Source organism: Canis lupus, chromosome 24, assembly GCF_003254725.2.
Source record: "Canis lupus dingo isolate Sandy chromosome 24, ASM325472v2, whole genome shotgun sequence".
Taxonomy (NCBI): domain Eukaryota; kingdom Metazoa; phylum Chordata; class Mammalia; order Carnivora; family Canidae; genus Canis; species Canis lupus.
This window is the reverse complement of record NC_064266.1, coordinates 19,825,072-19,852,637: the sequence shown is the minus strand read 5'-3', so window position 1 is coordinate 19,852,637 and position 27,566 is coordinate 19,825,072. Positions and strand designations below refer to the sequence as shown.

Sequence of the window (27,566 nt, the reverse complement as noted above, 5' to 3'; positions counted from 1 at the left end):
GCAGCTGTGATGTTACATTGCCCAGATGTTCGGCTCCCGGGAGGGAAGGCTCAGGCTACAGCTAATCAGGGCTGCTCTAGCCTACAGACCCCATCCCCACCCAACCCTCCCACCCTCAAGGGACAGTTAGCAGCCAGAGCCCACATGGCCAACTGAGATGGAGTGAGTTGGATCTGCATGGGGTCAGGGGTCTCCTGGAAATGCCCCTCCCCCCCTTAGAGTCTTCACACCAGCAGGGTGGAGAAGGCACATACTCTCAAATCCCCCCAGGGCAGTTCACATGGGGCCATGCCTCCCCCAGTCCCCAAGCACCTGTATCTCCCTGCCCCGTAGGGCCTTCTTCCTTTCCTTGTCAGTGGTTTAGAGAATCTGGACAGAGCCTGCAAGCATGCCACAGAAAAAACTGAATGGTGGTCACTGCGGCTGGAGCTTCTAGGCCACCAGAATGTGCCTGATTTCTTCCCAAATACATAGGGGCTTGCTTTACTGCTGAGGGGGAGAAGGGAGGTTACAAATTCAGCATGAAAATAATTTTGTCTCTGCTACCAGAATAAGGTCAGGCCCAGACATAATATTGAAAAGGGGGAGGTAATGGAAGCCCATATCATCTCCATGGAAACACAACAAAGCCCTCACCCTTTCTTGGATGAAAGACCTCTCATGTCCATGGGGTTGTTGAAAACTGGGCACTTGACTCTGCAAAATGTGCACTAAGATCTGGTCACTGCGGGGAATTTGATCCCAAGACCAAAATCAGGCAGTAGCAAACTCTGGACTTGAACTCAGCCTAACCAGGGGGCCTTAGCAGGGCTCTTCAGCAGGACTGTGCGAGCTGCTGGATGTCCAACAGGGGGTAGTCATCAAAGTGGGGCTAGAAAATGGCAAAAGAATGGTGAACAGCCACCCTCCTTTCCTGCAGGAGTGGCCAGATGCAGAGATCTAGTGGGCTCCTCTTCCTAGGGCAAAACTGGAGGGGCCCCGGGGATCATCCAGCCCACACCTCTCACTTCCCAGGCAGAGGGACTGCGGGCTGGAGAGGGGACGGTCACCTCAGCACTGATTTCTCCTCTCATCGGGAGGCCACCTTCCAGCAGACAGTCAGTGCTGAGAGGGCATCCCCTCCAAGGTCACCCAGCACCCACACCTGGCTGATGAGGGCAGCAGAGATCCTGGAATTCCCCAAGGCCTGGGGAACAGGATGGGCAGCCTTTCAAACGGCTCTCAATCCTCCAAAATGCCAAGAAACCTTGAAACTTCATCCTCCAAGGGCAGCATTTCCAAACTTTTGTATTTTTAGCAGCAGAAGCCATCCTCCAAACAGACCTTATGCAAAACCTCAAGCTGCAAACAGATCAGGGGGCCACTCTGGCACGTGCAGCCCGGTCCTGACCCCAGGACTCCCCCCACCCCCACCAGCACCCAAGGCTCCTTCCGCAGGGCCCTCCATGGAGCTCAGTCTGCAATGCCAGACTCGGGGCGGCGGCCGGGGGGGAGCTTGTCACCCTGCAGCTGAAGCAGCCAGACAGGGTGAACTCTTCCTTAAGACCCCTGAAAGGTGTGGCTGCTCTCCGAGACCTGGACGACTTCGTTCTCCACCAGAGCCTGGCCGCCCTCCCCATTGAGCTGTCTCATGCGCAGGTTAATGGAGCCGTAGGTCTTCCCGGAGCCCCTGCCGGGGACGAAGGTGGGCCGGCGGTACAGCTCACCCTTGCACAGGGAGACCATCAGCAGGACTGACAAAAGCATGCCGCCCACTGTGAGCAGCCCCAGGCCCGCGATGATGCACCTGTCCAGGTGGGAGCCCAGGCGGGCATAGTACGTCTCCAGGCGTTCCATCTCCCGCGCTGTCACGGTGTCAGGGTTGACACGGGCCTCCCGGGGGATGGCGTATGCTGTCACCACCAGGAGGATCCCGCTCACCAGGAAAACCAGAGCAGAGACGAAGCCATAATCCACCGGGCGGCTCACGGGCTCTAGGCCGGGCCCCTCTTCTGATCGCAGGGATAGATCGTCCCGCTGGGATCGGGGCTGTGAGGGGATGCCCCCTGGGGGGCTAGGGGACCGGCCCAGTCTGGTGTTCCCAGGGTTCTGGAAATGGGTCTCATGCTCCTCTGAGGAAAAGCAGACGTTCTCCACACCTTCCCGGGGCAGAGCCACTGGGCCCAGAGGAGCAGGTCTCCTTGGGATCTGGGGGCCATTACGCAGTGTCTTCAGTTCCAGACCAGGGGGAGATGCCATTAGGAAGGAGGGCCCCCGCTCATCCCTTGGCCCCTTGGCAGCTGGAAGAGAGGAGAGAAAATCAGTCAAATTTAACACACCTCTACCAAGAGCCTGCTGGCGCCAGACATCACACTGAGGCCAGGAGCAATGTGAGGGTGTCCTGGGCACCGTTCCCATAGGGGAGCCAGCCAGGCAGAAGAGAAGATGGGGAATCAGACAATGGAAGAGCAGTGCCATCCCATCTAGGTCAGGATGCTGCTTCACCACTGGCTGGCGCGTGGCTTTGGGCAATTTACTTATCCTCTCTGGGCCTCGGCTCCCTGTCTATGAAGGGACAATAATACTACACCTCCCTACTTAATGGGACTGGTGTCAGAACTGAAATCATCCACATCAAGGACTCAGAACTGTAAGTGCTCAGTTATCATTCAGACAGTGGACACCAGGTGCAGATCCCAGCTCCGCCACTCGAACTGGGGGAGGTGATGTGACCTCTCTGGACTCAGTGTTCTCATCTGTTGAATGGGAATAGGCAAAACACCTCCCTCCAAAGGTTGATGTGAGGATTTCATAAAATAATGTAAGGCCTCAGCCAGTTCAATTAATGGACATTGTTGTGATGAAATGAGGGTGACTTCACGCAGGGTGGGGTGCGGGACAGAGATGATGAAGATGGTGTGAAGACGAAGAGAAGAAAGGGAAGTTTCTAGGAGTTGCTAGCATTTGAGCCGGACCTCAGAGGATGAGTGGGCAATCCCCCCGCAGTGAGCGGAGGTGAGGACATTCTAGAGAGGAGTGCCTCAGACGTCAGCTGGGACCAGTTCCCCAAGGACGCTAGAGGCTAGGCCAAGGAACCAGGAAGGCTAGGTGTGGGCACAGGGAGTGCTGACATCTGCCTAGGTTTCAGGGAGCTCTCTCAGACTCCTGCGTGGAGCCCATTGGAGAGCCATGAGGTCAAAGCTGAATGCCTTTTATGGAAGTAGAAGATAGGGGGGCACCTGGAGGGGCAGAAGGGGAGCTGAGGATGGGGGACGGAAGGGGGCACTGCTGCTCAAAGAGGAGATACACCACCCAAGCATCCGAACATACACCCACACACACAGACAACACATATGCATTCCTGTCAAAGAATGCCAACTTCAGCCAATGGACCATATTTGGCTCAGAGAAGTTTTACTTTTTTGTTGTTTCTGGTCTGTTCATTTGTTTTTGAAGTAGTTGCCAATATATAAAAAGCAAAAGATTTTACATTTTAAACTTTGGATTCCTGGCTTCTCTTGCAAAATGGAAGAATCTGGCCAACGTAGGTCCTCATTCCCTCACGACCACACTCAGCTGGACTGGATGATGTGTCCTCCCGTAGGCAGATGCAGTGCTGCCCCCGCTCCCAGCTCCCGGTTCAGGCCCCTTCCCCACCTGACCCCACTGAAGAACTCCTTTGTTCCCTGTACACACCGACATCCTGGGGGCACATATATACCCAGCGCTCCAGGCACACAGACCCAAGTCCCCATGCTGCACAGAGACCCCCAGGTACAGAGTGGCTCACACGCCCTGGTGTGCCGACACATATACACGTGATTCTAGATGTTTCTCTGTATTGCCATGCCTGAGTTTATCCTCCCGTGCCCTGTGGTTCTGTGTGTGTGTGTGTGTGTGTGTGTGTGTGTGAGAGAGAGAGAGAGAGACAGAGACAGAGACAGAGACAGAGACAGACAGAATGAGAAAGAGAGAAAGAATATGAGCAAATGAAGTGCAATTGAATGGAACAAATGAATGAATGAAACTCAGAGCCCCAGTGCAGGAAGGCACGTTTTTCAATCTTTCTGATCTTCCTTCCAATGTGGACTTTGCAGCAGATACTTCCTCTTAGCACACACAGGGCCTTTCATCTGAGTACAAAGCCTGTTTCCACTTACAACCCATTCCTACCACCACGTCCCTCTTTCCCAAGTTCCAATTTAATAAACGTTTACTGAGCACCCGCCTGCCCTGTGGCAGACTCTCCTGTAACCTTCACCAGCCCCATGAGCAGGAATTACTATCTCTGCTTTACAGACTGTAGCCAAGATCCCCTGGCATGCATGTGGGGGCCAGAAGTTGAACAGTTTCCCTAAGAATTGTTACCACCTACAGACCTGCGGCCCCACCTTCCCCTGAACAGGTGGTGTCATTCCACCCTCCCTCCCTGGCTCTTCCAGCCCCCACTCGTAGACTCTACTTTGTCCCACTGTTTAAGGCCACAGTGAGCAGCTTGAGGGCAGGGATGTGTCTGAGTCCCGTCTGGATCCCAGCCCCCTGGCTTGGAACACTGCCAGCGCTCAGGAATGGCTTGGCAACCAGCCCAGGCAGACAATCCCTCCCCCAACCCAGGGTAGCGGAACCCAGGGTAGCGGGGTACCTACTCAGAGCCAGGCTCTGCCCAGACTGTTCCCACTTTCCAGTAAATGGAGAGGCGAGATGTGGTGTGCTGGCTGGCTTTTTTACTCTTGGTACCAAACACATTTTCCTGAGTGCCACCACAAACAGGGAGGGGCAGTCGCCATTCCTGCCCAGTGGGTGTCTGGATGTGCCCCTTTCTACCCAGATCTTCAGCCTCCTCCACAGAATTCAGCTCCTGGAGTGGTGGAAGAACTCTCCTCCCAGACCAGCATGTTCATGCCTCCATATCCCAAGGAAACTCAGGGCACCCAAATTCTGGGAGCAGGGACCCAAAACTTTTTCTGAGGATGCCAGAGTTAGGAAAGGGGCAGAGAAAAAAAGAGGCCCCCTGTCACCTAGAGTTGTGATGTCTCCCACCCAGATTCAGAGATTCCCAGCAGTTATACAAGGGCATGCCCAGTTACCCCCACACAAGCGGAAACAGACATACTGACAAAGATGCTGGTGGCCACTGCTCACCACCCCCCTCCCAAGGGTACCGGTAACACTCCGATTTCATCTGCAGTCCAACAGGACCTGAAGGACGCACCCTAGTTCCACATTCACACCCCAGGGACCTTTTCCACAGGCAGCACCCACAGACCTGGGAAGCCACGCAGTATTGACCCGCAGATCCGCAGACCACATTGGGGCTCATACCCAGGGAAAGGGCAGGGCTGGTCAGCACACGCAGTCAACTGCCCCCGGGACGGCACCCACCGAGACCCGCCCAGGGCCCAGCACCCCACCCCACCCCACCCCACCCCCGTGCTCACTAACACGCGGGGAGACAGACGCGCAGCGGCTGCGGGTGAAGCTTCACAAAACCCAATCGATACACACACGCACGAGTTGTACACAAAGCCTCGGGGCGCGCACACACGCACACGCAGGTCCACGCTGCTAGACCCAAAGTTCCGCGCAGAGAGCCGGCAGCCCGGCCGTCCGCCGCACCGCGCGCCCTTCGGCCCGCAGCCCACGCCCCCCGCTCCTGCCCTCGGCCCGGACCCCGCCCGGCAGCGCCAGGCCGGAGCGGGCCGGGCGGCGCCGGGAGCAGGGCGGGCAGGCGGCCCAGCGAGGCCCGGCCCCGCACCGACCGGCGTGCGCCCGGGTCCCCTCGCCGCGTGTCCTTCGGCCGGGCCGCGAGGTCAGGCGAGCTCCCCGCGCCGGCCCCCCGCGCCCGGGGCCCTCGGCCTCCCGCCAGCCCCCGCCGCCCCGTCCGCGTGCGTACCTGCGCCGGGCCTCCCTCCCCGGCTCCGCGCGCGGGAGGCTCCCCGCCCGGCCCTCCCGGGGCGCCCGCCCGCCGCCGGTGTCTCCGCTGCGGCGCAGCCCGGGCGCGCGCGGGCCCGGCCGCCGCCGCCTCGCCCTCCCCGGCCCCCGCCCCCTCCCCGGCCCGGCCCGGCCCGGCCCGGAGCCGCTGCCGAGGCGCACGTACCTGCTCGCGCCGCGCGGGGCTCTACGGCGGCGGCCGCTGGGGGCTCCGGGGAGGGAGGGGCGGGGGCGGGGGCGGGGGCCCGGGAGCTCCCGGTGCGACCGATCGAGCTCCGCCCGCGGCCGGCGAGGGCGCCCGGAGAGTTCGCGCGGGGAGGCACCGGGAGGCGGCTGGCGGGCCGGGTGGCGGGCCGGCGGGGGATCGGGCTCCGCGCCCTCCCCGGCCCCGGAGGGCTTATCTGTTCGCCGGCGCCGCGGCTCGGGGAATTGAAGCTCTGAGCCCGCGGGGCTGGGTGCAGGGGCGGGGCGCGGGGGTGGGTGCCGAGGGAGACCCCTCCCCCGCCGGCGGCCTCCCCCCAGCCCCTCGCGGGGGCGCTACTGCCGCGCGCAGCCGGGTCACCCCCCCCGCCCAGCTCGCACAGCCCCCGGGTGGGACCCGGGTCCTCTCCCAGGTCCTTGGGTCGGGACGGTCTTCCCAGGCGCGTGCGGCTCCGTGGCTCAAGGGCGCCACCTGAAGGCTGCAAGGAAGCTCCTGACGAACCCTCCCCCTTCCCTGCTCTTTGTGGGACGGCGGGGCGCAGGGTCCAAGGTCGAGTCCTCCTGGGAACTGCGGGTGGCCACACACACCGCCGCCCGCACCTCCTCCCGGGGGAAGCCTGCCTCGGGCCCCTTCGCTGGGCTGGCCCTCGGCGCACAGTGTTGCTCTGAGCTCTGAAAAGTCATTTTCTCTGCGTGCCAGCGTCCTCCGGGGACTGGCCGCTCCCAGAGGACAGGGCCCCTCTCTGATCCCCTAGAGCCCCGCGCAGTGTGCGTGGATGGATGTGCGTGGCTGGGCTCTCGCTGTTTCCTTTACAGGCCCGGGTGAAGGTGGAATCAAGTGAAGTGCCCAAAGCCAGAAGGTGAGGGGGACATTCCGTCTCTGGCCCGGGACAAGCCCCCAGAGAAGTTCAGTGTGAAGATGATGGAGTTTCCAGGAAGGCGTAGAGGCCAGATCCCTTGCATGTCCTCAGCTGAGTCCTCTCACCTCTGTGAGCCTCAGTGTTCACCTCTGTCAGCGGGATCATGAAAACGAAGGCTCTGGGAGGCTTTCCGAAGATCAGTCGGGCGTTGGCCGCTGAAGGGCAGGCGGATGAGGATGTCCCGTCCCGGCTCCTCTGCCACCTCATGGGAGAGCCTGACGTGTCCTGCCCCAGAGGTCTGTGCAGTCCGTGCCAACCAGGATTGCTTGCCTGGAAACTGGGTGCGTTTGCCTTTGAGGCTGGTGTGGTGGAGACCTGGGCGGGACCTTGGGGATGGGGACGCTTCGGTCCCTCCTTCCTGCCTTCAGAGTCCTTGTTCAGGACTTGGAGTGGAAGCTGGCCGTGGCGCCAGACTCCCGTGTGCTTGCCAGCACCGCCCCCGCCGCACCTGCGTGGTCTTGTGCAAAGGGCGCCAGAGCTTCTGGAGCCCAGCTTCTCATCTGTGAAATGGACATAGTAAGGGCTCGGGCGATTGGCTGAGACCTCCCTGTAAGGCACTCACTGTTCCCTCCCACAGTCATGCATAGTCCTGCCTCAGAGCCTTTGCCTGCTGTTCCTTCTTCCTGGGACACTCTTCCGCCTGATAGCCCCAGACCTCACCCCCCTCTTCCTTCCAGTCTTTGGTCAGATGTCACCTTCTCAGAGATACCTTCTCAAACCATCATTTTTTTTTGTTGTTGTTTTTAAGATTTTATTTATTTATTCATGAGAGACACAGACAGAGGCAGAGACACAGGCAGGGGGAGAAGCAGGCTCCCTGCAGGGATCCCTATGTGGGACTCGATCCCAGGACCCCCAGATCTCGACCTAAGCCGAAGGCAGACCCTCAACCACTGAACAACCCAACCGCTGAGCCATCCAGGTGCCCCCAGACCATCCTTTTAAAACTAGCAGGGCCCGGCACCCTTTAATCCTTAAAGAGTGACTCTGACTTCTCCATAGCATTTATCAACTCCTGACATTAGCTTATTTCTTTGTTTTTGTCACCCCCCCCCACCCCACCCCACTAAAAAGTAACTACCAAGAGGCAGAAGCTTGGCCTGTTTCCCTTCCTCCTGGATCCCCAGAGACTAGAAAAGGGGCCTACTCATAGTAGGCCCTTAATAAATATTTATTAAATGAGGAATGGAGAAAAGGAGCACATATTTACTGAGCACCTGTTATATACTGATTAACTAGGTAAACTTCAGCCCTACCCTCAAGATGCTCATATTCTAATGGAAGGAAAGCATGAGAAAATGTAACACTGCTACGGTAGTAAGTGCCACAAAGCAGAAGGACATAGTGCTGTGCCGAGCCTGTGACAGGGTGCTGACCAAGTCCAGGAGATGGAGATGGCTCTCCTGCAGAAACAAGGATTGGGCTAAGGTCCAAAGGATGAATTGCAGCAGTCTGATAAAGAGGGTAGAGAAAAGAGACCTGCCCAGCAGGGGGACTGGCATGCATAAAGGCCCTGGGAGAGGAGAAGGATGGTGTGAGGCTTGGCAGAGCCAGGGCGGTTGCCATGGAGGAACATGGGAGCAGAGGAGGCTGGACTGTCAGGAAGCCAGGTGGCTGTAGGGCCCATAGGCCAGGGAGTTGGTTCTGACCCACAGAGCAGTGGCAGCCACTGATCTATCTGTGTGAGTAAAGAGTTAACAAAACCTCTTCCTCTTTTGCCTGAGAATTTGACCTTTGGTTAACTATCTAGCTCTGTTTCCTTGGAAACAGATAAACATATGTCCACTAGGTTACTAGGCAACATAGCTATGATAAAAATGACCCCTGAGGAAGAGGCTAGAATGATCCACATGGTAATTGATTAGAAGTGGAAATGTCAGGGGCGCCTGGGTGGCTCAGTTGGTTAAGCAGTTAAGTGTCTGACTTCTGCTCTTGCCAACATCTCAGAGTCCTGGGATCAGCACTATGTGGGGCTCACTGCTCAGCAAGGAGTCTGCTTGTCCCTCTCCCTCCCCTTCTGTTCCTTCCTCTGCTTGTGCTCTCTCTGTCTCTCTCAAATAAATTAATAAAATCTGTTTTTTAAAAAAGGGGAGAAATCAGTATGAACTCATGTTTAACTTAATTTAGATGCAGAAGATTACATACAGAAATATTTATAGATATGTGTATGCACACAGGTTAGTGTACACATGTACATTTCCTCTCTCTAGCAGCTCAGAGAGCCTGGACAATGATGCTGCACAGTATCGAGCACACACGGTGCCCAAACTTGGTTTCTAATACCATTCACCAGCACAAGGAACCAGGGAGAAATGGCTGATTCTGGGACGGGAGCAGGACATACATGCTGCTGGAGAGCATGGAGTGTCAGGAAGTAAAGAAGTCCTTCAATACACAAACACACACACACATACACACAATGATGAGGATGTGTCAAAGGACATAAGGAGCCCCTAAAAGAGCTTTCAAAAGCTGGACAATTTTGATCAAATAAAATAAAGTATTATTGAATTGTAACCTAAAGTATAACAAATGAGAAAAAAAGAGGGGGGAGAAAAGATAAATCTCCCACAAAAAAATTCCAAATAAATAGATACTCCGTCCCCAAGAAGCGGAATATAACTCCCCAGTTCTGAAGTGTGGGATGAGTATGGTCACTTTCAGGGCGTACAGTATGAAGAGGGGATAACTTTACAGAGGAGAAATGTGACAGATATAACTACCTCTGCCACATGATCAAGGTCAACATCAACAGATGTTGACAGCCTGTACCCTTGATATGATATCATGAGAATGGCACTTTACCTCTGCAGTCTTCCTCCCCAAATCCACAATCCCAGTCTCATTATGAGATAAACATCAGACAAATACCAATTGACAGACATTATACAAAATGCCTGATCAATTCTCCCAAAATGGTCAAGGTCATCAAAAACAAGGAATGTCTGAGAAACTGTCACAGCCAAGAGGAACCTAAAAGGATGTGACATCTAAATGTAGTGCGGTATCCCCAGTGGGATCCTGAACAAAAAAAAGGACATTAGGTAAATACTAAGGAACTCTGGATAAATATGGACTTTGGCTAACAACAATGTATCCATATTGGTTCATTGGTTGTAACAAATGTCTTGCACTAATGTAAGGTGTTAATAAGAGAGGAAGCTGGGTGCCAGGTATATAGGAACTCTTGTACTACCTTCCCAATTTTTCTCTAAATTTAAAATTGTTCTTAAAATAATTTAAAAAAAAAAACAAGGATTGAGAAATTGGTAACCTACATCTGGAAGGAATAATAAATACCTGGTAGAAAAATCATACTTTGGGCTTCCTGAGCATGGTGACTCCTGTAACTGGGCAGGTCCAAAAATATTGGCTCCCTTGGGGCATGAAGCCTTTAAGCTGGGATGGCTCCTGCACCCACTGAGGGGATCCCATCTCCTTGCACCGATGCTTTTACTCTGCTGGCCAGCAGGAAGGAACCCCACTGAGAGAAGGGCCTGGTGCTAGCATTCATTGAATGCCATGCTAAGGTTCCTGTCCTATATCCTTCAGAGTAGGTCAATGCCAAGTGTGGCTTATGGTCATCTGTTGAGTGTGCATGTGTATTGAACCTGGGAAGACCCCACATGCACACTGCAGTGGGTGATAAGCAAGAGAGTGATGTGGTCAGATTTGCATTCTGCAAACATTCTCTCTTTGGCTGCTCCCAGGTGCAAGGGGACAAGAGAAAAAAGAGACCATTTGGGAGGCTATTGTGGTCATGTTGGCACGCCACAAGTCTTCAATCAATTTCCTGTTTGTGCATCTATCTGGTGATGTCTGAGTCTGTGAGAGGGAGACAGCATGCATGCTCTTCTAGAATATCAGAGCATCACTTAATTCAGAATTTTTCAAAGAGTAAGGATGCATAACATGATTTTAGGTGTTATAGAGAGAAATGTGCTTTGGTTATATACTGCTGCCTAACACACCACCCCAAAATTTAACAGCTTGAAAGAAAAATCACCATTTATTTGCTCAGTTTTGCTGTTTGGGCTGGGCTTGGTAGGGACAGCTCAATTCTGCTCTACATGGTGTCTACTGGAGTGGTCCATACTGCTGAGAGTTGGCTGGAAAAGCTCAGACATGGCCACGTATCCAGGACTTGGTTCTCATTGTCAGTCATCAGCTGGGCTTTTCTGTTTTCTTCTACATTCTCTAGGTAATTAGCTTGGGCTTCCTCACACAATGGTGCTATCAAGGTGGTCAGAGTTTTTGTATGGCACTTGAATTTCCCCAGAATACATAAGAAGAAGCTGTTGGAGCTTCCTAAAGCTGGGAGTTGAGGGGCGCCTGGGTGGCTCTGTTGGTTAAGCATCCAACTCTTGATTTTCACTCAGGTCATGATCTCAGGGTTGTGAGATCAAGCCCCATGTTGGGGGCTCATTGAAGCCCTGTTTGTTGCAAGATCTGCTTAGGATTCTTTATCTCTTAAAAAAAATGCTGGGGGTTGAAACAGACGTGGTATCAGTTCTGCTGCATTCTGTTGCTTTCGTGGAGGTCACAGTCTAGTCCAGATTCAAGGAGGAGGGGTCTACATAAAGATATGAATACCGAGAGGTGTGGATTACTGGGGATGGTAACAGTCTCCCACCCTCTAGAGCATATCTGTATCTATACTCATACACACACACCTCTATGTATATATGTATTCATTTTAATGGCTGGGTATTTATTTTAATATATTTTAGAAAAATATGTAACTAGCCTATGAAACCAGAGATATCATGGATAACATTGCTTAGAGTGAAAGAGAAAAAACAAATACAAGTGTCTATAAAATTGGGGCAATGTACTCTACTGGTTTTCTCTAAAATTTACTCTCCTTTTCTCCCACTGGGATAGAACCCTTGATCAGTACCTGGCACAGTGCCCTTGGAATAAGGATTCCATTTCCCCGCCCCTCTTGAAGTTAGGTGTGATCAAGTGGACAGTAAGCCATTAGACTGTCAGAGGAGGTGGGATGTGGGCAAAATGTATTGAGTGTTCTTAAAGGAAGGGGATATACTCTCCTCTTCTTTTGTTATTCTTGCTGCCAGGATGCAGACTTGATGGCTGGAGCTTGTGCAGCCATCTTGGACCATGAGTGAAAGCATGTTAGGATGGAGAAGCAACAAAATGGAAGGAATCTGGATCCCAAATGACCATGAAACAACCAGCTTGGGATAGTTTTATTTATGAGAGAAATAAACTCCTCTGTTACATAAGCTACTATTAATTGGGATTTTCTCTCACTCAGAGGAACTATTCCTATCTAATATGGTCAGCTTAAAGACAAATCAAAGTAGAGGTAGTGGGCAAAAATTGAGAAAGAGGAACGTGAATGGTTGGAGTTTGAAAAATATAGATCAAAACTGCCCCTCTGTGTTCGGAGTGAGGAAAATCTGGAAACAGTGTGTCCAGGAGGGTGATATGAAAACATAACCCAGGTAAGATTGAGGTTTTGCTATGTGAAGGAGGAGGCAGTAAGGAAAAGTGTTCCTGGAAGAGCTAACAACACTTAAACAGAGATGAAGTAATACTAATGAATTACTTGTGTGTTTATTCAACAAACACTTATATAACCCTCCCCATATGCCAGACACTGTTCTAAGAGCTTTACAAATATTAACCCACTTAATCACCATAACCAGCTTGTCACATAGGTGGCTATTATTCCCATTTTTAAAAAATATTTTGTTTATTTATTCATGAGAGACATAGACAGAGAGGCAGAGAGAGAGTCAGAGGGAGAGGCAGGCTCCCTGCAGGGAACCTGATGTGGGACTCAATCCCGGGACCCCAGGATCACACCCTGAGCCAAAGGCAGATGCTCAACAACTGGGATGCCACCCAGGCATCTTGCTATTATCCCAATTTTAAGATGAAGAAAATGAGGCACAGAGAAGTTAATTATTTGCCCACAGTCAGTATACCAGAGACCTCTGATTCAAATCCAAACCTCCGGAGCACCTAGGTCGCTCAATCAGTTAAATGTTTGACTCTTGGTTTTCTGCTCAGGACATGACATTCCCTCATGACATCAGGGTCATGATCTTATGGTCATGAGATCAAGGTTCGTGTCAGGCTTGAGACTCAGCACAGAACCAGCTTGAGATTCTCTTCTCCCTCTCCCTCTACCCCTCTTGCCCATTCCTCTGCTCTGGAGCAAGCTTTCCCTCTCTCTCTCTCTCTCGCTCCCTCCCTCCCTCCCTCTTTCTCTAAAATAAATAAATAAATAAAATCTTCAAAAGAAAAACCCTCAACTCAGTGCTCATAACCACTATGCTGGGTCCCATCATAATTTTCCAAGCACATGTAAAATTTCTGAGTTGTTAACATTATTCCCATTTTTACATTTGGAAAAACTGAATGCCAAAGAGAAAAGAGATTGTCCTATGGCCACATAGAGGCTTAGTAGAAGCGTAACCAGAACCAAGGGCCTCTGACTTCCTGATTGATTCCGGGACCTCAGATAAACCTAAAGTTCCAGGGCTGATTGGCCATATGCCTACTGTCCCCTACCCCATTCACTCTCATCTGTCTCTGGGCATCTTGCTGAGTTCTGGTGTTTGGGTTTGTTCACTTGCTTTATATTTACCCTCCGGCACCAACCTGGCTCATCTGGTTTTCCTGGAGCTCTGATGCTTTTATGGAGTGGCTCTGATATCACGATAACAGGACATGCTTTGGGGATTTGAGGAAATGAATTGGTGGCCTTGCATTCTTCAGGCCCTGGAAGGAGCATCCACACTACCCTACATGCACACGCATCTTCAGCCAGCTCAGCCTACATTTCTTTCCTCTCCACTGGGTCTGTCTGAAGCTCCCAGCCTTGGAGAATGAAAAACTTGCATGCTGTGATTTCTCCCTAACCTGGAGAGAGAAAGAAGGGGAATCAAGACTCCTGTCCCCAGGCTCTGCAAAAGCGAGCATCTCCACCTAGCAGCTCTATGAGGACAGGGGCCTTGTCTCCTCTCATCCACGTGCCCTTCTTCCCGGGTCAGCACAGGGTCAATGTACTGGAGGCAGTGGGCTACCTGGATTTAAAACACCCCTTTGGGAGATGGTGAGTCTAGGAAGAAAGGAGGTGGAGAAGCCTTGATGGAGCACCTGTGTGCCACCAGTCCGTGCTGCACTTCATGTGGGTTATCTCCCCATGACAACTTAGTAACTTGTAGCTCATTTACCAGAGGAGGGAACTGGAGCTCAGATCAATCAGGCAACGTGCCTCAGAGTCACACACCAAAGCCAGCTGAGGTCCAAGACATTCTCCCTACTGTCCCATCCTGTTTCACTAGAGTCTGCACCACCTCATCAGAGGCAGAAGCTACACTTCCCTGACATAGGATGTAGGACTGTGTACTGGATACCTGGACATTGGACAGTTGTGTGTAAGATAGGGTACCTATGTACCATGGAGCCAGCATACCATGTACAGGACACTCACATGCAGCACAGCGTGTGCAGAAAGAGGTGAAAGGGACTCATGTGTACAGGGCACATGAGGATAGGATGTATTATAGGTTCAGTTCCCCCAGAAGTAGACCTAAGACAAGAATTTGAGGACAAGTGGCTTATTTGGGAGGCAGTCCCAGGAAGCACTGTAGAGGAGTGGGAAAATGAGACGGAGAAGGGAAGGCCCCCAACACACTGCAGGGGCATCGATGAGCATGTGACCGCTGTGGGCAACTGGAGGTTGGTCCTGCTAGATTTCTGAGAGTCAAGGGAAGGCAGAGATTTACCCACTGACCGCTGTTTGTCATTGGTGAGGGCTGCTTCCATACTCCAGTCTGTCTTCCACACAGGTCAAGCATATTTCCTAAGCAGAGAGTCAGTTGCGTTTTGCAGTAGGAGGCCTGGACACATATGGAGAAGGTGGGGGTTGAGGGGATATGGATGGGGCTCTCGCAGCATTTGTTGCAAGATCCAGGAGTATGAGGCATGCGCTCAGGACCTGCAAGTGCAGAGATGCAGGGCGTGAGCAGCAGACAAGTGACTGGATCACTGACCTTGCTTGTCTGGGCTGAAGTGGGGGCCTGCTGGAAGGGGATAAGCAGCCACAGAAGGAAAAGTGGTGTTGGGCCCCCCAAGCCAGCTGGACCCCATCCTTGTGCTCCCTCTAGTTGGTACGTTACCATGTGCTTGCATGATGAGACAGGAGACTGGGAGGGCTCAAGGCTGTCACAATGTGGAGGCTTCTCTCTGCTAAACTTCCACCTCATTTGCATTTTGAGAAGTAGGGATGAGGGCAAAGGTGCCCAGGGTACAAGAAGAGATATCACCAAAAGGTGAATAGAACTAAATGTCGTCTCTAAGCCCATTTGCCCCATCTAAGAGATGGGAATAACTCTGCCCATGTGCCTTAGGGCAGATCTCTTCTTGCCTTTTGGCTTTCCTCTCTGCCCAGGGAGCATCATGGATGTCCTCTCTCTGCTATGAACTTCACAGAGCTGTTATGAGGAACAGATCTGGTCACAAACAAGAAAACATGTGGAAGAAAATAAAATACACTGGGGCAGGGAGGATTGTGGAAAGGGCCTGAGAGGAGGAAATCAAGAAGCCTGGCCTCTGCTGCTAGCTCTGCTGCTATATTTTTAGGTCATTGGCTTAACTCCTATAACAGAGATCCAAAATAATAGTGTTTTCAATAAAACAGAACTTCTTTCTCCCTCATGTTAAGGGAGTTAAGGGTTGGCAGTTAAGGCTGGCATGGTGGCTTCACCAAACACGAGAGACCCAGGTTCCTTCTATCTTGTTGCTCTGCCATCTTCCCCCTCGTGGTCCAAGATGCTGCTCCACCTCCAGCCCTTTGGTCTATGTTCCAATCAGCAGAAGGAGGACAAAGAGAGGGGGAAGGAAACCTCCTCCTTCCTTTTAAGGGCACAACCCAGAAATTGCACACATTTCTGTTCATATCCTATTGGCCAGGGTTTAATCATACAGTCACACCTACCTGCAAGGGAGTCTGGGAATGTAGTCTTTTGCCATCTGTTGCCATGAGGGACAACCTGCAATTTTTACCACAGTTGCTAACTTGTGTGGGCAATTCACATCTCCAGTGGACCTATAGTTTTAATTTTTTTTAATTTGCAAATTCATTCATTCACTCATTCATTCATTCATTCGTGAGATATATATACATATATACGCCATGCTTATAGTATAAAGAATGATTTTTTTAAAGATTTTATTTATTTATTCATGAGGGACACAGAGAGAGAGAGAGAGAGAAGCAGAGACACAGGCAGAGGGAGCAGCAGGCTCCATGCAGGGAGCCCGATGTGGGACTCAATCCCAGGATCCCAGGATCCCAGGATCACACCCTGAGCCAAAGGCAGATGCTCAACCACTGAGCCACCCAGGCATCCCTAAAGAATGATTTTTGAACCACTTGATTGCTAATGGATCCTCTCTCTAGCTAGACCATAGGTCCCAGAGGTCTGGTGTGAGATCTTTCTTGCTCACTACTAGATATCTGCAACATCCAGTGCAGGGTCTGGCACACAGAAACCATATTATCAGCTGCCCATGGATGATGAATGGATGACTGTTCTGGCTTTTGTTTTTGGTGAGGATATTTTTCCTCACTCAAGGGTTTAAGTTTTTCCCTTTTCAGGCCTCCTTGCTCCACCACCCCTTATCCCTGTGTGCCAAGCCTTGCTGAGCCTGTGAAATAAAATGTGCTGTGAGCCAGAATCTTGAGAGTGGGATTAAAAATAAATGAAAGTGCATCAAAACAAGTTAACCACAAGAAATGGCTTTCCAGGGTAATTAGGCATCAGTGCTACAGGCCAAGGACAGAGCATCATCCTCTAATTTCCAAGTGCTCCTATCAACACCACTTCTGTGTTGGGCAGAGAACCCACTGGGCCTGCCCAAAAGGACAGCATGTGGCCTGGCTTGAGCCCTTCCATGACCCTCCACACTGGGAGACATCAAGCAAGACCATCCCATGAGGTCAGGGAGGACAGGTTCTAGTTCCAGTCTTGTTGCTCACCTGCTGGGTGGATCCTAGGAAAATCCACACTCCTTTGAGCCTTAGTCTCCTCATCTGTAAAAGTGGTTAATAATAGGCTCTATCTGCTACCAACTATCAAGCATGGAAAACAATGGTACCTACCTCACAGGCAGAAGTTCACAGCACCCTAAGCATCTCCATAATTTTTTCAGTGTTCCAGGCTCAAAGAAATACCAGAGGGTTGTTTATTAAGCATTTAGGTTCAAATAGCTTAATAATAGTTTGCCCAGCATCTGGCAGATGTCACCGTAGCTCCCTCAAAGTTGTAAAATATTTTGCAGGGTCTCTGTGGGTTTTCTGCAGTCCCTCAGGGGACCGGGGCACTTGGTTTGGGAACTGCAACCATAAGGTTTTAAGGATGAAATGGGGTTATGTATGTCAGGAGCTTAGCACAATGCCTGGTCTAGAGTAGAAGATCTCAATAAATGTTGGTGGTCCTAAATTATCCTTCCACTCTCATTCTGAAATCATCATCTTTCTAGTTCTTTCTGTGTCTCATATCACTGCCACAGCAATTCTTTCTGCCTCTGATTCCCTCCCTGCCTGCCGCCTTCTCTGTGGGCCCCTCCATACCCAGGTCCCCACTCCAGAACTAACTTCCTTTCTGGTCTAGAATTGGCGCTCCCACTTCTCCACTCCTCCCTGACTCCACACGAATGACAGGATCTCTTTGTAGGTGGAATGTGCTTCCCTGCCTCATAACTTTGGGCTGGGCCATGTGATTCCTTTTGTCCGGTGGTACATGGCAAAGCAACAGTGTGGAACTCTCGAGTCTAGGCCTTAAGGGGCATTATGTGGTTCCACTTGCTTTCTTATCCTTTGCCGCTGTCAAGAGAAAAACAAGCTTCCATAGCTCAGTGATGCAGGGAGGACCAGAGGCCCACGGAGCAGGCTCAGACCTGCAGACCTACAGACTATCCCAGTCAACCTACAAACTCAGGAGTAAAAAGAAGTGATTACTGTTTGAAGGTATGGAGTTTGGGAGAGCTTTGTTGCACAGTGTTCTATGACATTCCAACCTCTCCATCTGTGGCAAATTCACCTTCTCTGAGAGAAGATCTGATTAGGTCATTTAGTCACCTCCCAGGACACAGCTCCTTTCACACACTTTCATACCCACAAACCATTCTGTCCTGTCCCATCCATAGATGGCTTCCTCGGGCCAGGGCACTCACCTCTGACCCAGACCATTGCCCTGTAATTACAGGGTCATGTGACACACCATCTGTCGACTTGCCTGGAAGAAATCCATTTCTGGACCCTGTGGTTAGAAGGCATGTGAATGTGGCAGATGAGAGTTCTCAGACCCTCTCTGGTTCTAAAGAGTGACCCCAGAACCAGGAGAAGTTGCACATAAAATTTTCTCTGCCTATGGCAGTAAGTCTCAGGCTGCGTCATTTCTTTTTTTTTTTTTTTTAATATTTATTTATTTATTTATTCATGATAGACATAGAGAGAGAGGCAGAGATGCAGGAGGAGGGAGAAGCAGGCTACATGCTGGGAGCCTGACGCGGGACTCGATCCTGGACTCCAGGATTGCGCCCTGGGCCAAAGGCAAGCACTAAACTGCTGAGCCACCCAGGGATCCCTGGCTGTGTCATTTCTTACAACTCAGTTTGGCAACTATTGTGAGTCTCATTATACCTAAGTCAGAAAGGATGAGGCCCAAGTTCACATAGAAAGTTTGGTAGAGCCAGAGTTGGATCCCAGGTGTCCTGGCTTCCTGCAGGACCACTTTTCCCACCTGGTCCATCACAGCCTTGCCAGGAGCCCCAGGTCCCACTTCCAAACCAGGGGAGCCCCTACCCCTCCCTGATCATTCATGCTGCACATCCTCACTCCATTGAGTGCCCCTGGAGAGAATTCTGTGCAGCACTTTCCTCCCACTGAATACCAGTTTACCACCCTAGCTCCTGTACCTACCACCAGAAGTAGTCGGGGACTACTCTAAAGGTACACTCTTTTTTTTCTGTATTTTAGAAACATTTGCTTTCATTTTTACTTCTATAAATTCTATTTAGTTCTTTTTTGAATCCACCTTTTTAAGTTGTCTTTTCTCTTATATTTTTTTATCCCTTCTTGTATGAATTTAATTCTTTCCAAAAATACCTTGTTGTTATCTTCATCTGAAGTTGTTGGGAAAAGAGGCACCTAACCCTGCTGTTGATAGTGTCTGCTGACTCTTGCTTATGGTGGGCAGTTTCCTTGTAATTCTGAATTCTGAATTCATCTGTAGGGGAGCTTTGTCTCTGATCAACTTGTGCAGCCTAGGTTGAGGGCAAGTCCCTCCAAAACGGGTTGAGTTGGTTTTGCTGGTCCCCTCAGCTCTTTATCTGGGATCACCATGTTAATTCTTAGTTTGGGGTTCCTAGTTCATGTGGGTAGAATAAATTATTTTAAATCTTATGTGATAATAGATCCTATTTATTTCCGTCATAATATTAATAATGATTAATGGTGATTAATTACTTATTGTTTGTTTCCGTCCACTCCAATGTCCTCCAGGAAAGCTGGACCCATGTCTCTCTGATTTGGGGCCACATCCCCAGTGCCTAGAGCAGAACCTGGCACATAATAGATACTCAATAAGTGTTTGTTGAAAGAGACAACTAAAAAAAAAAAGAAAAAGAAAAAGAAAGAGACAACTAAAGAATACCCACTTCATAGTGTGTTGTGAAGGATAAACGATGTGTCTGTCGGCCTGTGTTTGCCCAATTAAAAATGAGGTTTTATTGTCTCACATAACAGGCAGATGCTGTCGGTGATTCAGTGACACAGTGGTCTCTAACGTCTCTGCAAGTTTTTTGGCCTTTGTCTCTGGGTTGCAAGATAATTATTGTAGCTCCAGGTATCACGTCCATATTCCAGGCTGAAGGAAGGAGAAGTTGGAGTTTAGGGGGAGCTTCACTGACATTTTTCCTTTTATCAGGAAGGTGACTTTCCTAGAAGTCTAACAGCAAATTTTTGCCTTAATCTCCTTTTCTAGAAATGGGTCGCGAGGACACTCAGAAGCTAAGGGACCTGGAAGGTGAACATTTCCCTTTAACTAGATTCTACAGAGAGGTGAGGAAGGAGGAAGGGGATTAAGGACACAGATGCAGTATGTGCCCCAAATGGAGTCATATGTAGTAAAGCCCTTGGAACAAACTAAGCCTTCAGAAAGGGATGCTTATCCTCCTAATTATTAATTTATAACTAATACTATACTAATAGTATATTGATAATTATTATCATTGAAAGCTTTATAGTCACTGTGATCCTATTGGCATCAGACTTTAGACTCCAGAACCACTGGGCCCTGAAGTGCCCATACCCCAGTGGTTTCCCTCCCTCCCTCCTTATTCTGTTCAGAATACTGAAGCCCTTAAAAAAAAAAAAAAAAAAAAAAAAAAAAAACCTACATTTTTCCAATGTAAGCCACTTCCTGCTCTCATTAACTCTATCCTCAGTGACTTAGCCAGACCCTGCTCCCTGCCTGAAGCAGGTCCCTCGGGCCCATCACCAGGTCAGTGACAACATCTTCTCCAAGGACACTGAGATGAAAACAGAAGCACCAACCACGAGTCTTGGACAGACCCTGGAGTGGCTGAGAAAGGAGCTGGTAAGGCTTTGCATTTCTTTTTACCTGATGGCCTCACTCCATGTCTTCTCAGGTTCCCTGGGCCCCCTCTTAGGAGCCCTTTGGCTGGGACAGAGGCTGCAGCTCCGGTGTAGGCCCAGCAGTCTCCCCCATGATACCAGCCATGCAGCACACCATCACTGTCTCGGGTGCCGGGATAAGTAGGTCATGGCCTATATAGGAGGAGGCTCTGGGTGCTGGCCCGACTGGCCTTAGAATTACACCAAAATCCTGGGAGTATGCCCAGCTTTCCTGCTGCATAGCCTCTGCCAGTAGCTTTCCCTCCATGAGCCTCAGTTTCCTTATCATAAAATGGGGGTGACAACAGTACCAACATGGCGTGGGTTATTGCAATAGTTTGGGAAGGAGACAGGTATAATTGACTTAGTGTCTGCTTGGCCATCAAAACCATGGCCCAGGTAGACATGGATCACACCCACTGTCCTAGCCCAGACTGTCTAGAAAGCAGAAGCCCACACAAGGATTGGGGTACTAACGATTTATTTGGAGATGCAGCCCCGAGCAGAGCGATGAGAGTGAAGGAAACAGGGTGGCAGCAAAGGGTGATGGTATGTAAAGTGATGCACTGTGTCACCAAGCAGGCCATCACTTTGCAAGGAGCCTCCAGAGGCCCAGCACACTCTCAGCAGCTGGTTTTCCTGGCTTTGGGCTTCTCTGCAGGGGTGGCAAGGGATCTGCACCCTGGGGGAGAGGGGAGAAGACGAACTTTGCCTGCCCAGCTCACTCCTGTCTCCTTCCTATAGGCATTTACTCACCTAAATTTATGGATTATGTTGCTTACTTCCCACATGGAAGTAAGCCTTGAGTAAGGCTTGAGTAAGCCTTGATGGCTCCTCAAGAAGCCAGGCCTTCTGCCTCTGTTTGTGCAGTTTTCTCCAAGTCCAAAAACAGAGGTATGCCCCAAAGCACATGGGGACACCAGCCAAGAGATAGAAAGAAGTTTGGATCCCAATAGGCCAGCTTCTCAGTCAGGGGAGAGACACATGGGACTGTCCAAAAATGATTTTCTGGGTTGCCAGGAAACAGATCAGCTGGGGACCCAAACCTGTTCTCATCCTAATGGAAGAGGCTGACCCAGTGGGGCATCTCATGGGACCAGGAGACTCCAGCTGCAGGAGGGGCAGCTTCTCACAGTCTCCAGGGATCCAGAGGCTGAGCAGGGGCCTTCCCCATGCTCCCCTAAACCCCGGGCTCCCACACTGAGTCTGCTTGGTTCCTGAACCCAAAGGGCCAATATCCACCTGATAAGGTACCCCTCTCTCACCACATAAAGAAGGAAAACAAGGCAGGGCTGGAGGAAGCCCACCTGGGTACAGCCTCCCAGGTCCAAGCAGCTCCCTCCACATGATGCCAAGAGGTGGGAGCCTTGAGTCTCCACTTCCTGTTGCCAGACTTGTCAATTTCCCAGGCAAGCCTGTTTTCTCCTCGATCACATGGAATTGACATGACTCCATAAAGGCATCTCAGTGCTTATGCAGCAGGAAGCTGCATTTGACCATCAGGGAAGGATCAGTACTTCATGCAGTGAAGGAACACATTGGTAGCACTGACTACCATGGATGAAAGTCCGGTGCTCTCCCTCCTTTCATGGCCCTCACGTGATGGGTGATCATAGAAGCCCCAAAGGTCTGGTGGGGTCTAACAGAGGAGAGAGACCTACAGCCATCTTGTGATGAGCCAGACCAGTCTGATGACTAAGGGGCATTCATTCAGAGGGAGGAAAGAGCTTTCAGTGCAGAACTTGAGCAAACTGAGTCCAGAGCACGCTGGACTGGATTAACCTGTCCCCCCTCTTGCCCTGTGAGAGGGGACATCTCCCTCCTGTTGAGGCCAGCTTGCTCAGGGGTTCCGGTCCTCAACTCCAAGGGCATGGAGTCTATCACCTTCCTTACCACTGCTTCCATGCTGGGTGCTGCCCTACATTCTCACGAGCATGTGCCCAGAACTGGTGCTAAAGGTTGAACGATAAAAATGTATGGGAGGAAGACCCTAAAATTGAGAAAACACAGACATAATGGTGTCCCAAGAATTTGGGAAGAGGTGTCCCTGTTCCCACTCACACCACAGCCTGGGAAGCCCCAGGGTTCTCAGGAGGTGGCTCTCCTTCCTTCTATCCACTCTCTTGGAAGTGCAGGAAATGGGTCTTATCTTCACACTTGTAAAGTAGTTTGTCCTGAAAATAAAATACTATTCTAGTGAAGAGGGAGGCCGGGGTGGCTCAGCGGTTGAGCGCCTGCCTTTGGCCCAGGGTGTGATCCCGGGGTCCTGGGATGGAGTCCCACAGCGGGCTCCCTGCATGGATGGAGTCTGCTTCTCCCTCTGCCTGTGTCTCTGCCTGTGTGTGTGTCCGTGTGTGCGTGCGTGTGTCTCATGACTACCTATTCTAGTGAAGAGATAATGTTAATAATTATCTCTTGGAGAGACAGACAGACAGACAGAAGGGACACTGTTCCCAGTGGTGCCTCTGGGGGAGCAGACTGAGTAGCGGCATGGGGTGGAACAGGTGGGAGGGAATTTAACCACATGCCCTTTCTGTAGCTTCTCAATTTTGTATCATGGATAAGAATCACCTAGTCAAAAAAAAAAAAAAAAAAGAATTACCTAGTCAGAAAGGTAAGGTTTTAACATCTTCTTATGAGAGTTATAGTTATACCAACCAGTGCTGGCAAAAGGAGAAATTTTTAGTGTTTACTGAATGCATTTAAAAAGAACATTAGTAAACTCTTTACGAAAGAAAACTGCTGGATTCTCCTATCTGCTTCTGCAAGTAATCAGATATCGTATCATGTGTCATATAGCTTCTGGAAAACTCCACTGTAGGCTCATAAGAGGATGAAAGGGCAGATAATATCTTAGTGTTGTAATGAAAGTCATTTTGACCTCCCCGAACACCTGAAGGAGTTTTTGGGATCCAAGGGTTCCCTGGACCGTATGTTGAGAATCACTGTTCCCAAGGACTCCTGCCTGTCTGCAAGGTATACTCCACTTTGTTTTATTATGAAGTCACGTGCACCTTAATACCTATAAAGTGATTTGTTTGTTGCAGTGAGAATTAAAGCATACAGTGGAGGTATAAATAAGAATAACATTTGAGGGGGATCCCTGGGTGACTCAGTGGTTTAGTGCTGCCTTCCGCCCAGGGCATGATCCTGGAGTCTCGGGATGGAGTCCCGCATCCGGCTCCCTGCATGGGGCCTGCTTCTCCCTCTGCCTGTGTCTCTGCCTCTGTGTGTGCGTGTGTGTGTGTCTCATGAATAAATAAATAAAATCTTTAAAAAAAAAAGAATAACATTTGATAATGATGATGAAGATGATCATATAACTTGGTGGTCCAGCATTTTAAAGACTTTATTTATTTATTTATTTATTTATTTATTTATTTATTTATTTATTTATTTATGAGATAGAGAGTTTGAGGTGTGGGGGTAGGAGAGGGAGAGACAGAATCTCAAGCAGACTCCCTGCTGAGTGCAGAGCAGCATGCAGGGCTCAACCCTGAGATCATGACCCGAGCCCAAATCAAGAGTCCAAGGCCCAAACCACTGACCACCCTGGCGCCCTGTGCATCTCAGATTTTAGAGCATGGGCTAACTCATTCAGTCCTCCTAAGAGCCTTGAAAGGTACAATTTGCTTTCCACTTTGCAGATGAAGAAACTGAGGGTTGGGTGGACTCGGCTTCTGCAAGGCTGCAGGTTTGTCTCCAATGAGACAGTGATGAGAACAACCTTCCTGGAGAACGCCCAGTCCCCTCACACTGATTCTGTCTCCTAGGCTGAGATGCAAGTGCAAGACCAGAGACTCCTGCTCACACTGAGGCATCTTCACAGCGTCCTGGAGGAGCTGCGTACTGAGAGCGCCCACTGGGAGGATGCCAGGTCCAGCGGAGGGACGTCCCCTATCAGAGCTCGGGCAGGCTCTGAAACCAGGGGCCGCCCTCCCGTCTCTTCCAAAGGGCTCGCCCGGCTCATACGAGGGGAAGACAGCAGACGAAGCTCCCTCCCTTAGCTGGCCAGGCCTGACCCCCCGGGGCTTGAACCTCCCACCACTTGTCCAAACTTTGATTGTGATATTGCTGGGACAGAGCCCTGGGAGTCAGGGAGCTGGGGCTCTGGGTTCTTGTCTGCATTCATCTGCCGTGTGTCCCTAAACCCATCACTCAACTTCTCTGCGTCACTGGTTCCTTTTCTGCTGCCCCGCCGGGGTTTTGGTGGGACACAAATAAGTTATCAGATGTGGACATGCTTTGAAAACACAAACATGTTACATGGCCTCTGGCAAAGCTCCGAGACATCAATCCTGCCCTCGCGCATTCCCCCCCAGGTGATTGTTAAACAAGAGCTCAATGTGTGTAGTAGATGTTTCCTGTTGCCATGGTGAACAACAGACCCCCCCACCCCCACCCCCACCCCCTTCACAGTGACTCCACAATTGTTTACTGTCTTCCCAGTAGGTCTGCACTTCCCTCTCTGAAAGCCACAGGCTCCCACCACTCTGGCCAGAGCGATGGGTATGAGACCAGGCCTGGCCAATAAAAACTCACGGTCACCCTCATAACATGATTGGCCCAAAGGGAGGGCATATGACTCAACAGAGCCAATCACAGTCCTTCTCTGGGATCACTCTCTGGATGGTGTTGCCACTGCATTCGCCAGGCAGGGCCTGCCAATGGCCACATTCCCCCGCCAGGTGAAGCGGGCATGAGTGCATTAAGGAAAGAAAGAGAGGAAGAGGGAGGGCCACGGAGAGCTGGGCAGAGAGGAAGGGCGCTGGCTGCTTTTAGTCCCTGGTTTCAGGCCCTAGTTCTGTGAGTTACTCCTGCGTTCTTTCCAGTGACGGAAACAAGTAAATGCCACCACCACCACCATCCTCCAGCACACACACCAGTTTGGTTTTGGTTAAGCTGACTTGAGTAGAGTTTCCCTCAGGTGCAAACAAAACGATCCTGAAGAACCCAATCCAGATGTTCAAAGAAGCAAAAAGCAATGCTGAAGAAAAGGGCATTTTGCTCACTCGGGGTTAGCAACAACAGCCTTTCAACCGCAGACTGGGGACTGTGATGTAGCAGAACACTCCGTCATATGGGGTGCTGGGGTCATGACTTCGACAACTTGTATCTGCCCATAGGAGAGACTTTAGCTAGGAGAAAATTTTAAAGGCTTCGTGTTAAGATGATCCAGTTATTGGTAGGACTTTTTATTATTGAAAATCCACTTGCATGCTGTTAGGATACTGTTTTTATGGTTTTGAAAAAGTAAACCCCTGTATACAGAAGCAAAGTGTGTGTGTGGATGTTATCTGTACAATGTTTCTAGTCAGACTAACCTGGGATTTTAATACAGTCTTTGATAAAATAAAAAAATACTTGTCTACCAACAGCTGAATAGGTAAACAAACATTTTGTGGCATGTTCATAAAATGGAGTATTAGTCCACCTTAAAAAGGAAGGAAATTCTGACACAAGCTACAACACAGGTGAACCGTGAAGACATGATGCTAAGTGACATGAGCTAGTCACAGAAGGACACTGTATGATTCCACTTATATATGAGGTCAAATCTATAGGGGACAGAGTGGAATGGTGACTGCCAGGAACTTAAGGAGGGGACAGTGGGGAGTTAGTGTCTAAAGGGTACAGAGTTTCAGTTTTGCAAGATAAAAAAGTTCTATGGATAAATGGTGGTGGTGGTATGACTGTGTGAATATACTTGATACCACTGAACTGCATGCTTAAAGGTGGTTAAAATGGGAGTGCCTGGGTGGCTCAGTCAGTTAAGTGTTTGCCTTCAGCTCAGGTCATGATCCCAACATCCTGGGATTGAGCCCCGAGACACAACAGGCTCCCTGTTTAGTAGGGAGTCTCCCTCTCCCCCCTGCCCCTACCTCCCACACATTCACTCTCTCTCTCAAATGAATAAAATCTTTTAAAAAATGGTTAAAATGGTAATATTTGTGTGATATTTTACCACAACTAAAAATAAATACTTAAAAAAGAATACCTGGGACACCTGGGTGGCTCAGAGGTTGGGTGGCTCAGTGGTTGAGTGTCTGCTTTTGGCTCAGGTTGTGATCCCAGGGTCCTGGGATCAAGTCCTGCATTGGGCTCCCCACAGGGAACCTGCTTCTCTCTCTGCCTATGTCTCTGCCTCTCTCTGTGTGTCTCTCATGAACAAATTTTAAAAATCGAAATAAATAAACAAACAAACAAACCTGTTCTGTGATGCTGGGGCTGGTAACACATTTTTGCATTACCAGCTGCTCCGGGTTAGACTTTGTGAGGCTTTGCCAACAAGCAGGGTGAGGCTGGAGGCACACTGCAGGGCTAGAGCAGAGAGAAAGAACTTGCTTCTTCATCTCTGTTTTCTGTGGCTGCCCATGGGCCCCAGTTCCTGGGAGTTCCAGCCAGCAGGGCTTCATCTCACAGCAGTACTTCCCTTCTCAAGGTGCTAGGTCCCAGCCTCGAGAGGCCTTTCCCCCAAAGCCAGAGGCACCAGCTTCAGGTGTGTAGCCAGAGTCTCCTCCCCTAAAGCTCAGTTCCTGCCCCATCTGGACCTTCTTGGGTGGCTGAGACATGAGCTCCAGCTGAGCAGAGCTCCCTTCTCAAGTATCTGAGTTTACTCCCCAGAGCTCCTCCTCTGTTTCTAAAGTTTAATAATTTCAGTCGCTTCTCTTTTTATCCTCAGCCCTGGGGCTGGTAAATGCTTACTGCAAGTGCTACCTTCATTCTATCTTAGTAATAACTAAGATAACCCTAATAACCCTTCAGTCACCAAGTTAACAACTTTATACCTTGTTAGCAATTTTTTTTTTTTTTTTTTTTAGAAAGAGAGACAGAGCAAGTACACATATGAGAGGGAG

The 27,566-nt window shown here is 50.4% G+C and overlaps 2 protein-coding genes across 5 annotated transcripts; one reads left to right on the top strand and one right to left on the bottom strand.

Annotated features, from left to right (window-relative positions):
* Positions 1-1,261: 1,261 nt before the first annotated feature.
* Positions 1,262-7,238, bottom strand: TMEM74B (transmembrane protein 74B). Of its 3 annotated transcripts, none has more exons than XM_025469582.3 (2): positions 7,097-7,238; positions 1,262-2,279 (listed from the first exon to the last, which is right to left on the bottom strand). In XM_025469582.3, exons 1-2 carry the CDS (start codon positions 7,236-7,238, stop codon positions 1,540-1,542), a joined length of 882 nt encoding a protein of 293 aa, XP_025325367.2. In that variant the 3' UTR covers positions 1,262-1,539. The 3 variants fall into 3 exon arrangements, with proteins under 3 accessions (XP_025325367.2, XP_025325368.1, XP_025325369.1); XM_025469583.3 differs by lacking the exon at positions 7,097-7,238 and adding an exon at positions 6,077-6,361; XM_025469584.3 differs by lacking the exon at positions 7,097-7,238 and adding an exon at positions 5,873-5,959.
* C24H20orf202 (chromosome 24 C20orf202 homolog) lies at positions 7,177-26,604 on the top strand. Of its 2 annotated transcripts, none has more exons than XM_049100193.1 (4): positions 7,177-7,312; positions 20,057-20,098; positions 20,520-20,671; positions 24,483-26,604. In XM_049100193.1, the coding sequence occupies exons 3-4, from the start codon at positions 20,609-20,611 to the stop codon at positions 24,714-24,716; spliced, it is 297 nt and encodes a 98-aa protein (XP_048956150.1). In that variant the 5' UTR covers positions 7,177-7,312; positions 20,057-20,098; positions 20,520-20,608; the 3' UTR covers positions 24,717-26,604. The 2 variants fall into 2 exon arrangements, with proteins under 2 accessions (XP_048956150.1, XP_048956149.1); XM_049100192.1 differs by having other exon boundaries at positions 20,057-20,133.
* The last annotated feature ends 962 nt before the right edge of the window (positions 26,605-27,566 follow it).

Bases quoted from the DNA above. Each gene is read 5' to 3' on its own strand.
- C24H20orf202 (XM_049100193.1), top strand. From the start codon at position 20,609: ATGAAAACAGAAGCACCAACCACGAGTCTTGGACAGACCCTGGAGTGG. The intron at 20,672-24,482 runs GTAAGGCTTTGC...TCTGTCTCCTAG, and splicing joins AGTGGCTGAGAAAGGAGCTG to GCTGAGATGCAAGTGCAAGA.
- TMEM74B (XM_025469582.3), bottom strand. From the start codon at position 7,238: ATGAGGTGGCAGAGGAGCCGGGACGGGACATCCTCATCCGCCTGCCCT. The intron at 2,280-7,096 runs GTGAGAGGACTC...CCTCTCTTCCAG, and splicing joins GAACACTGAGGCTCACAGAG to CTGCCAAGGGGCCAAGGGAT.